General features: G+C 49.1%; 1 protein-coding gene across 1 annotated transcript in view; it reads right to left on the reverse strand.

Annotated features, from left to right (window-relative positions):
- The window catches only part of LOC141997873 (rho GTPase-activating protein 39-like), a 121452-nt gene extending 110204 nt beyond the window's left edge, over positions 1-11248 (reverse strand). Inside the window, exon 1 of the mRNA XM_074970390.1 lies at positions 11194-11248. Coding sequence (XP_074826491.1) covers positions 11194-11204 — 11 coding nt within the window. The 5' untranslated portion in view covers positions 11205-11248. The remainder of the gene's footprint in view (positions 1-11193) is intronic.
- Positions 11249-12053: the final 805 nt, after the last annotated feature.

A 12053-nucleotide genomic window follows, 5' to 3' on the forward strand; every position in this document is an offset into this window, starting at 1 on the left:
AGAATGACATCCTGGGGTTCCTTTGTATCAGGTTATTAGTAACCATGTAAGACTGAGGATGGAAGTCTCCTGGATCATACTGCCCCTTTCCAGGGGTTTCTGCAAACACAGTCCCGTGGAACAAAGGAAACAACCCCTGGTGCAGCAGAAGTGGCTCTGGGGTGGCACAGTTTGTGTGGTGCGGAGAACTCAGCTGCTAACTCTGTCTTGGGCCAGACCAGAACCTTGGAGTATGAATGGGGCAACTGTTAGGGTCTCTGACTGGAGACCCTAACAGACACAACAAAGACAATGCAACACAAAGTGTACTGTGTCCAGGTAGATCATGCAGCACAGTCTGTCAAAACAGAACTCATCATGCTTCCAAACCTGATCTTCTATGATTCTATGCCAACACTGCCCTGCCACGCACGCAGACTCTGCGGCTGACACGAGCACAGAGACCAGCACCACTTTTTATCTTATTTTATTTTGGTGGCACATATAATATGCAGTGTAGAAAAGTGCAGCCTGGTGGGGCTCTGGCATTAGCAGATTTGACTCAGACACCCAGCAGGTTGGTGCAGTAAGAAGAGACGATTGTTACAGAGTCATTTTGCAGAGCAGAACCACACTAAGCCTCACAACAGCATTGCAAGGAAGGCGTCTTCATCATCATAATTACTATGTTACAGATGTGGAAGCTAAAGCACAAAGAGTGACTTGCCTAACGTCATTCAGGCAAACTGGCAGACTCTGGAACAGCCTCCCAGGGCTCCGGACTCCAGTACGCCTGCAAACCCACACTTACCTTGCCTCAGTTCTCAAGGACTCAGCTCAGTTTCTGGATCTGTTCCCAGGTGGGGATGAGATGGCAAATTTACTCTCCGCTGTTGCTGACCAGGAGGGGATTCCCTATCAGGTAGCTGAACTAGGATTATACTCACAGGCCAAACCTTGATTAATTTAGGAGTTATGGTTGCTCCGGTGCATTTCCTGTCACCACAATCACCAAAAATCAAGGAAATCCTCAGTTCCGGCAACATGAGCATCCAGATCAACCTTGACTCATCTCTCTTACCAACTAAACACTGTAATACCCAACACATCCACAGACTCCTCCCCTTCACCACAATCTCCATTTAAATAGTGGCATATAACTAACTACAGTGCAGCAAAAACGGAATTCTGACCTCAGCGACAGCAGGATATATTTCCTACAGACACATGTGACAAGTCTATATTGTGTTGTCTGAACATGGAAAAGCATGAAATCAGAGTTCAGATTCTGCCTCTAAATGGGAGTTTGAGGCACTGAGTATTTGGAGGAAACATGAGAGGAAAATATGGCAGATGGAACAGGAAGGTAGCCCTCCCCGTAAAGACCTAGCATTCCATCGGCCTCCGCATCAAGAAGAAAACCAGGATGATGAAGCACCAATGAACTGTTTGTATTTTGAATTATTTCTTTAGAAAATTCCCCACTGCTTTGCAATGTGAAGCCTGAGTAGAATTTCAAGCATGTGACTCTGAGACTAGCAGAGAATATGGCTTGAAAAACATTAGCATCTCTGGGGAAATGTGAGAAAGGAATTATCTGAAATCTTCTGAACTCTCAAAAGGTGCTAAAGAGTGTGCAAAGTCCCGAGAAAAGGACAGTTCGTGGCCCTACATCTCTCCACTGAGATGGATTTTTGTGCATTAAGGGATTCTTGAAGTAGGAGAGCTGTGGAGCTGCTAGGAGGACGCCACCATATTCAGTGCTGCATGGCAGCTTGCAGCAGCCGTTTTGCTCTGCAGCATTTTGGACTGAGAGAACATGTGCTGTCTCAGACATGTCATCCCAAATGAGCGATGTGGATTGTATGCTATTATCGTCAAGGTCCTTCTGTTGGCTTCCTGTCTCTCTTCTGGCACACTCCTGGGAGCTGCGTACCCAGCCTGTGGCAGTTCGTCAGAACTCAGTGAGATTAGGGGACCTGACTGGGAGCAACTCGAGCAAGTGCCCTCTACAGCGGGCTAACATAGCCCCCCACATTGTTCAGTACTACTAAGACCAGGATACGGTCAGGCTAAAACTACAATTGACTTCTGTTGGTTAATACTTATTCTGATATGGTCCAGAACAGTTTGGTGCAGTTATCCTTACAGGGAATAACCTCAAGACATTTGGAATAGTAACTACCAAAGAACACATGGACGTTACACTGCATACCTAACAGCAGATGCTGCCTTCTTTTCCCTGTTGCCTGGGGAGAGACACACTGTTTTCTGAAGTGCATAAAATTTAACTTTTGCTGCATAGCATACGGATGGGTACTGGGAGCTTTAATCGCTGCTGTATAATCCAGTATGTTGCTGCTGCTCCACAAATGGAACAAAATTGAACAAAGAATGTGTTTTTAAAACATCCCCGGAAAAATAAAGTGGGTTGGATTGTATAAAACGTAAGAATCAACAAATGGCAAGAAAAAAAGATTCCTGGTGATGGCGTTCACCGCTTGAGCTTGGGAGGTCTCTGTTCAAAAGTGGAAAAAACCATTTCAACATTAAGGCTACTTTTGCAAGGGATGAAAATAGGCTTGATGCTGCTCATCTTGACACACAGGAATTAGCATTAACATCCACTGTATACAGAATGAGAGTGGCATACAGAAACCCTTCCACGAATCCAGCTCAAACCAGATTCCAATGTTTGCTCTAGTCTTTATTTATATTATAAATAAAAGGTGACTTTGCTACTGTTCAAGCTCAGGATGCCTGCAAGGCTTTTCAAAGAAACGAGCAGGTCTGTCTGTTACAATAAAGCACATATAATTTTGTTCTGTTTGAACAAAGGCAATGAAACCTGAATAAAACTAACAAGTAATAAACGTTTGAGAATCCAAACATTTGAGAATCGGGTGAAAGTCTGCAAGCATTTCCTCTCAACGGCCTAGTCCAGAAAGAGAGCCATGAAGGTAGGGGAGCAGAAAAGGGCATATTAGAACAAGAAGTCGAAGAGGCAGAAGAGAAGCACTTTTTCTTTGAACCTTTGATTAATTTTCCTTCACAACAAGGTTTGGGGTGTTTGATGTTGACAGTTTCCTAAAGACCCAAGGCTTGCCCACATGCTGGAGTAACTAAAGCCCTAAAGTTATGAGTTATTGCTGGGGTGACCAGATGTCCTGATTCTATAGGGACAGTCCCGATATTCAGGGCTTTTTCTGATATAGGCGCCTATTACCCACCACACTCTGTCCTGATTTTTTACACTTGCTATCTGGCCACCCTAGTTATTGTTATTTAACAACTGTCCAGTCATCAAGGCCTTTTAGAAAAGATAGCGCAGAGGGCTCAGAGAATAAACACACAAGGTCTAACAGCTAGATTTCTTCAATAGTCTGAAGAAATTCAGAGTTGCTGCACCTCTCGTGCTGCTAAAGAGACTTCTCCCTTTTCCCTGTCTGTGAATGAGTCAAAGAATTAAAAATTAAATTAATATCAAACATTGCTATTCTATAAGGGTTTACCTTATGGGCAATCTTGTTAGGAAAGAAAGGGGTTGCACTCATATTGATTTCTTTTAGTTTAAGTGATAAAAATGAAGTAGTAAGGCTAATGTTTGCAATCAAACATGCGTATGCTATAAAGTTAGTGAAATACACCTGTGCTGAAGGTAGCAGTAAATAAAAGGAACTGAAACCAAATATTGTGTTTATAAGGACACTTGACCACCGAGAGAAAATCAGAAAAGCAGAGCACACCAGGAAAAGACTATAGTTATGTCTACCCTTTACTCCTCCTGTGTTTCGTTAGTAATGCACAGACACCACTCAGCCATACACACCAAGGTCCTATCTTGGTTGCTAAAAGAAGGAGAACAGAAACAAAAGATTTATACGGCTCTTCTGGCCTGCTAGAGAACGGCAGTTCTTGAAGTGACTTTGCATTGTATAATGGACTGTCAAAACAAGTTTATAGAGCATCAAAGAATACGGAGGGACTTTGTATAAATTATATGAACTTTAAACAGGACAATTCAGCAGCTAGCAGAGTGTTGACCGAGAAATTGCAACTTGAGGAAGCATAACTGCAAAATGGACCCAGGAATGCACTGCAGAGGGATGCGTGGAAAGCAACTTGAGGAGGTAAGTTGCTGACGGGAGCAAACCCGCCAGCATTCAAGGTTTGTCCCAAGATGGTTGTACCATGAGTGATGGCCTGAGCTGTCTTAAACAAGTTGCTGTGACAAGATTTGTTGCCCTGAAAATTCCAGTCCTGTTGCAAGAACTTAAAAGCTAATGTCTTGTTCCCTGATTGGATGGTGACAGAGGACATCTCATTTTGGTTGGACATTTTGAATGTTTGGAAGAAGTATGGATCACCATCTGATCGTCCATGCCAGCATCTTTAGTAAGAGAAACTAAGCTGGACCACCAGGCAGAAATAGGATAAAATGACCTGTCTCCTTCAGCATGTCGCTTCCTGAAAGCTGAAGACACCTGGAAGGAGAAGTCTGAGGTCTTGGGCCAGCCACCTGGGAGTCCTCCTGGTGACACTGAGTTCCTGTCTCAGATAGGCACCTTAACTGTCTCTTTCTATTTTCCTGCTTTTGGGTTTCCCGCTAGCGCACCAGGAAAAGACTATAGTCATGTCTACCCTTTACTCCTCCTGTGTTTGTAGTGTCAACTCCTGCCATGAACAGTAACTGAGCTGAAAGCTGACAGCTGAGCAGAGATCTGGTGATAGGTAACACACAGACTTTCTCTTGCGTGAAGACCCAACTCAGTAAATTGCTCACTTCCTAAAACATAACTTTTCCTAAAGCTGGGGACCTAATTCGGAAGGAGGAGAACATGCTAGTGTATGTGCTTTAAATACTGTCGCAGTTAGAGTGTCTTTGTTTTGTAACAGGTTCCACTCAAGTTTGCAGTAAAGTAGCTTTAAAACTGGACAAGTTAATGTCACCAACTAAGGGTATGTTTACACTGCCCATGTTACAGCGCGGCCACAGCAGCACTGTGATGTGGGCAGTGTAGTCACGCTTTATTGTCGGGGGAGAGCTCTCCAGGCAGTAAAAAAAACCCAACCCAAATGAGGGGTGGTAGCTTTATCGCCGGGAGAAGCACTGTCTATGCTGGCGCTTTTCAGCCCTAAAACTTTTGTCGCTCAGGGGGGTGTTTTTTCACACCCCTGAACGACAAAAGTTTTAGCACTGAAAGTGGCAGTGTAGACACAGCCAAAGCTTGCAGAACATGTCCATGTGTCTACCAGAGTTAATGGTTTCATACTGCCTTTCACGTCCGAGGTGAATGACCAAACTGCCTTGTAATCTAGCGCTGGATAATTTTCCCTCTGTTGTGCTAGCAACACCAGAGTTAATGACCCCGTGGCCTCCATCCTGTTCTGAGAGACTCAATTAAAAATCGAAACAAAGTCACTTTCCCAATACAGTGATTGAGTGTAAGTGTTATTTTCTGTTGCTGTTGTGTGGTTTGATTCTGAAAACCTAAATGGTTATATCAGCCAATTTCCAAATCACAAACACTATTTTTGTCTTCTTATAGCCTATAATATTAGTGGTTGCTGTTGCTGCTAAGGATATTTAATAAAACTCCATAAAACTAAATTCAACTCTCGGGTCCTTTTCCTAAATTAAGCAATCAAAATTAAAAGGACCCTAAGAAAGGTGGTACAGGTAACCAGTTAAGTGTTAACTAAGGTTTGGTGTGACAGCGTGCTAAGCAGAAAACTGCTTAGCCAACCCCCTGTCACTCCAGCCCCAATTCAGGGATGTGAATTGGAGCTGGGTAGACCACCTGGCCCTGATTGGGGAAGCTGGAACTGCTGCTGCCTTGTCAGGCTGGGGCTGGATAAGAGCGCCAGGGGAAGGAAGCCAGGAAGGAAGCCATGGAAAGAGGAAAGCCGCAGTAGAGGAAAGGCAGTGTGGAGAAACAGACAGAGATAGCTTGGCCCCTCTCTCCTGCTGGTGGACTGCAAGAAGGGGACTACTTGTATGGTGGAAAGGTGGTGGGAGCACAGCCTGTAAATAAAAGCACCAGGTGGGCACTGCACCTAGAGGTCTCTGTGTGACTTTCAGCCCAGCGGGGGCAGGAGCCAGGAGGGCTCTGCAGGGACACTGCTACATTTGGCTTATACCTTACGTTTCTTAAAATGCAGAGTTGTCCCAACTTAAGGTGTGACTTTAAACCAGTTTAGTTAAACCAGTGCCAGCGGCTGTGTGGACAGTCAGATCTGGATTTAAAGTAAGTTTATTTCAGTTTAATTTAAGACAATTATGAACAAGTTTAAGTAAGCCACTCAAACACAAATCAGAGTATCCCTGCAGGGATTTGCACCAAGTTAACTACCTAACTCAGACTAGTTGAATCAGAGAACCCCAGGATGTCAAAGCCATGGTTGGATTCACATTTGTGGAATCAGCCAGCTGCTCTGGGACAGGCTGGTAATTTGTGGTTTGTTTCAATCTGCTCCAAGCTGAAATCCACTGACATTCTCTGAAAATGATTTGCATAACAATTTGCTACAAAAGTGATGAATTAAGCCCTGGGTTAGAATTAGAACCAGCTCTGGGGAATGAAATCATACTCACGTATGTGAAATGCAATGATAGCACTGTAGCTAGTCCCTTATTTTCAAGGTCATCCTTGAGACACATGAATCCTATCCTTCCAGCAGTATGCGCTGGGTGTCCCCACTGATCAAACCCCAGTAGCCAGGCACATTCTGAGCCCATCCCCACTCACCTCCACTACTCTCCAGTCCTAGCTAAGAGCAGAATTCAACAACCCTCCCTGCTCCATCTCTAGTACTAGCAGGACCAGACCAAGAGGGGCAGATTGCACCCCTCCACACACAGCCCTATTTCTTAAGAGGGGCATTTGCCACTGAAGAAACACTACCACATGTAGGCCAGCTGGAGTCCAGCCACAAACAAGAGACACTAGAGATACATCAGGATCTAGAAAAAAGCCATACATTCATGCACAAGCATGCATTGTACTTTGAAACGTGCAGGCACTTGCTGGCCAATCAGCTCACAATAGGAACTGTTTGTTCTTTTATCTCTGCACCATGTTGCTTTTTTTTTCCTGAAACAATGATAATCATAACCTCCTCCTGATTACAAAACTTATCCGCCCAAATATATGTAGATTTCCCTGTATCTGATGTACTTACAATGGAGGCCAACATATCTGTTTCAGTTAAACGGACCCATTGTGAGCGCAAAAGGTATGTGGACTATCCAAACAGAAACCTGTCTCAAAAATTTGCATTCCTATAATCCACTGTGATCTCAGTATCTCTTTCAAACAGCCTGGATCCAAGGAATAGGAAGCAGTGGCCCTACCAGCTCAGTAGATAGAGAGACAAGGTGGGTGAGGTAATCTACTTTATCTGTAGACCACAGGAAGAGCTCTGTGTAAGATCAAACACGTCTCTCTCCCCAGTAGAAGCTGGCCCAATAAAAGATATCACCTCACCCACCTTGTCTCTCTACTATCCTGGGACCGACACAGCCACAACACCACTGCATAATTCACTAGATTAGGCAGAAGAACACAAACAACGAAAGGTAGTAGATGACGGTTCACTGGACTAGCTAGAAAAAAAAGTGCGGGCAGCCTTGTGTGCCTTCACGCAGGCCTGATGGAATCAGTAGAAAGCCTCAAAGTCTTGGCTACTTTATTCATTTTTCCAGTTTGTCCAAGGAAATGAACGACCTGCAACTTTACACTGTCTAGGCTCTGAGAGTTAAATGTCCTTGTACGGCTGGGTTTGGGCAAGCAACAGCAACAATCACCCGCTCCTGCAGCTGCTGGCAGAGGTCTTGTGGCACCGAGGCCCTTTTGCTCTAGTGTTTTATCTGGCTCTGTCAGTTTGCGCCAGTCTCAAAAGGATGTGATGTTCCCTGTGGACCATCAGGTGCTCTCTGTCCTCAGGGAGTGAAACTCCATTTTACAGGAAGAGAAGAAAGAAAAAAAAGTAAGAAAGTCTTAGTCAAATCTCATAGATGCTCTGAACTCCTCCAGTGAGCCTGCACCAATAATGGAGAAAAGAGCCACACCAACCGAAACGCCAACAGCTTCCTCCCACGTAAGGAGACAGTGCACGAAGCCAGTTGTCCCGTATCCCTCATTTGAATGTCAAATCATTACAGCCTACTGACTTCTCAAAAGAAGCAATTCTGCTGACCAATGCAAAAGCAATTAGCATCAAAGAGCTTAACGTGGCCTGGCCCTACAGAATGACAGTATTTCTGCCAGCCTCTGCATCATCCCCCAAGTACATGCAAACACACAGCCACACAGTGATCAGGAAGGATTCTGTCTGAATGGGGTTACTCACAGGATGTGTGACATCGCTCCGTGTTTGGAGCGCAGCGCATTCTGGGAAACTGGGTCTCCTGGACATCCACCTTCATTGTAAACAGCAGACCCTCAATACTTATCCCACGGACAAAGGAGAGCCAAGCTCGGGGTGAAATTAAAACTCTCCCAGCAAAAAGAACACACGTAATCATTCCTGCACATGCATTAGCAGTTCCAATTTTAATGAACTGTAAGAAAGCCAGACAGCAATAACCGTGTACAAAGTACATACACTGTGACGCTCAAACCAGCCCAGACATCCACCCCAAAGCCCGTGAATCAGGCAGAGTAGGCTCAAAGGCATACGGATGATCACTGATTAACTGCTCATCAATGCCGAGAAAAACATGTAAAAGTCCCTTGGCAAAGGCAAGAGCACTGTTTGGCCTTAACACTTCCATTTGGCATGTGCCAACAACTTTTGCTAAGTAGAAAGTTTTACCCTGACCAAAAAGAAAAGGAGGACTTGTGGCACCTTAGAGACTAACCAATTTATTTGAGCATAAGCTTTCGTGAGCTACAGCTCACTTCACCGGATGCATATCCGATGAAGTGAGCTGTAGCCCACGAAAGCTTATGCTCAAATAAACGTGTTAGTCTCTAAGGTGCCACAAGTCCTCCTTTTCTTTTTGCGAATACAGACTAACACGGCTGCTACTCTGAAATCTGTTACCCTGACCAGACTGTGAAGACAAAGACCAGTCTGACATTAACAGAACCACATGAGACTCGGCAAAAACAAAAGGTTTCTCCAAAAGTTGGGCAGACTGGCAGTTGGGCAGATGAATGTAAACATCTTGGCCCAGATTTAGCCCCTGACATTAAAAGGCTTACATCAGGGGTGAACTTGGCCCCCTGGTTTTACCGAGGAGTCAAACAGCTAAAGGGCAAGCGCAAAACAAGTTCCTTCCCTATAGAAAACCAGCCAAAGCTGCATGTCAATGGCAATCAAACCAGAACAATTTTCTGCACAGACTGTGTAAGGTGCAGTTAATGCATGTCAGACACTGGAACGGGGCTGGGAGAGCTATTACCTGTCCCAGACATTGGAGTAAGCCTACTGCCCAAGGAACAAACCCTTTGGGAGTGGGACCCAGGGGACAGCCTCAGCTCATAAACCCTCAGGTTATGGGGTCAGGAAGTGAGTGAGACTCAATCCACTAGGTCCCTTCCCCTAGGACTCAAAGCAAGTCAAATGGCATCCAGATCCTGGCCCCTTTGTCACTTATCACAAAGAAAGTAAGCAAAATGTAAGACTTCATTTTTGTAAATCTTAATATTCCACCCCTGAAGGTGACCTGCTGCAGTTCTGAAGTGGGTGTTGCCCCATTCATCCCAGGTGGGTGTTAATGCAGAGACTCCATTTAAACATTAACATTTTCAACTGTTTCACTGTTAATCATAAACAGAAAAATGCAGCTCATGTGCTCACCCAGCATGCCAGGTATCAGAGATGTCAGGGAGGGAAGAAGCCAAGATCACGGCCCATTTGCGCTAGGTGCGCTGCAAACACATAGCAAAACGTAACCTCTTCGGGACAGGGGCTCTCCAGGAAGCCATGGCGGGAGAAGGGCAGTGTCACTAGTCCCACTGTACTGAGGGGAACTGAGGCACAGTCAGATGAAGTGACATACTGAACCCAGATCACCCAAGTCCTAGCAGACCAGGGCCTCAGGCACTACACCAACCACCTCCCGTCTACCTCCTCTCTCTGGCCTGGGCCCCTAAAGCAGGAGGGTTCCCTGAAGTCCACTCAGCACTGATGTATCTCCTCTTAAACAGCCCAACAGGGCTCCTGGCCCCAGGGGAGCCCACTCACCAGGCCCCTGCCATTGTGGGGAGCACATGCCCTGGGCTGACACAGCTCAAACTCGGCAAGTTTTCCTGGGCGTTTGCCGGTCCGCACGTCCCTTTGGATTCCTGCCCACTGCTCCCAGGGCAATGGGGAAGGGTCATTCAGGGGTGGCTCCTAGCGCTGCCAGTGGGGAAGCGGGGCTGCAGTGGGGCGATCCCACCGCTACCAATGGGGGGCAGGCTGCAGTCAGGGGGGGAGGGAGGGAGAGGATCCCACCGCTACCAGTGGGGGGGCTGCAGCCGGGGGGGGGGGGAAGAGGGAAGGGATCCCACCCCTACCAATGGGGGGCCCGCTGCAGCCGGGGGGGAAGAGGGAAGGGATCCCACCCCTACCAATAGGGGGCGGGCTACAGCCAGGGGGGAGGGAGGGAGAGGATCCCACCGCTACCAGTGGGGGGGCTGCAGCCGGGGGGGGGGAAGAGGGAAGGGATCCCACCCCTACCAATGGGGGGCGGGCTGCAGCTGGGGGGGGAAGAGGGGGGAAGAGGGAAGGGATCCCACCCCTACCAATGGGGGGCGGGCTGCAGCCAGGGGGGAAGAGGGGGGAAGAGGGAAGGGATCCCACCCCTACCAATGGGGGGCGGGCTACAGCCACGGGGGAGGGAGGGAAAGGATCCCACCGCTACCAATGTGGGGGCTGCAGCCGGGGGGGGGGGGGGGAAGAGGGAAGGGATCCCACCCCTACCAATGGGGGGCGGGCTACAGCCAGGGGGGAGGGAGGGAAAGGATCCCACCGCTACCAATGTGGGGGCTGCAGCCGGGGGGGGGGGGGGAAGAGGGAAGGGATCCCACCCCTACCAATGGGGGGCGGGCTGCAGCCGAGGGGGAGGGGATCCCACCCTTACCGATGGGGGGGCTGCAGCCGGGGGGCTCCCCGGGGCGTGGGGGTTGGTCGCTGGCACCCGCCGGACCCCGCTCAACAGGTGCGGGAGGCCCGGCCGGTCCCGGGCTCAGGGCTCGCTGCCCGCCCGCCCGCCGCACTCACCTCTCCGCCATGTCCCGCTCCTCTGCCCTGCGGCCGCCGGCTGCTGCAGGATGTGAAACCCGATCCCGCCCCGCCCGTCCCGCTGCCGGGGCAGGCCAGCCGGGGGCGGGGATGGGTGGGGCGGGGGCACGGGGGGGGGAGAGAGTGATATGGGAGGGGGCAGGGGGGCTGGGGTGATGGGGGCAGAGGAGGGTAGGGAGTGGTGGGGTAGGGTTGGGGGCTGAGGGGTAGGGAGTGATGGGCAGGGTGATGGGGCAGAGGGGGTAGGGGATAGGGGCAGGGAGTGATGGGCAGAGTGATGCGGGTAGGGTGATGGGGCAGAGGGGGTAGGGGATGGGGGCAGGGAGTGATGGGGTACAGGCGATGGGGCTGGGGTGATGGGGCAGAGGGGAGTAGGGGGTGACAGGGCAGAAGGGGGTAGGGGATGGGGGTGGGATGATGGGGGCAGAGGAGGGTAGGGAGTGATGGGCAGGGTGATGGGGCAGAGGGGGTAGGGGATGGGGCAGAGGCAATGGGGGTGGGATGATGGGGTAGAGGAGGGTAGGGAGTGATGGGGCGGGGTGATGGGGCAGAGGGGATAGGGGCAGGGAGTGATGGGGCGGGGTGATGGGGCAGAGGGGATGGGGCAGGGAGTGATGGGGCTGGGGTGATGGGGGAAGAGAGGGTAAGGAGTGACAGGATGGGGTGATGGGGCAGAGGGGGGTAAGGGATGGGGCAGGGAGTGATGGGGCAGAGGTGATGCGGGTAGGGTGATGGGTCAGAGGGGGTAGGGGATATGGGCAAGGAGTGATGGGGCACAGGCGATGGGGCTAGGGTGGTGAGGCAGAGGGGAGTAGGGGGTGACAGGGCAGAAGGGGGTA

This window comes from Natator depressus, chromosome 13 (assembly GCF_965152275.1).
Source record: "Natator depressus isolate rNatDep1 chromosome 13, rNatDep2.hap1, whole genome shotgun sequence".
Taxonomy (NCBI): Eukaryota; Metazoa; Chordata; order Testudines; family Cheloniidae; genus Natator; species Natator depressus.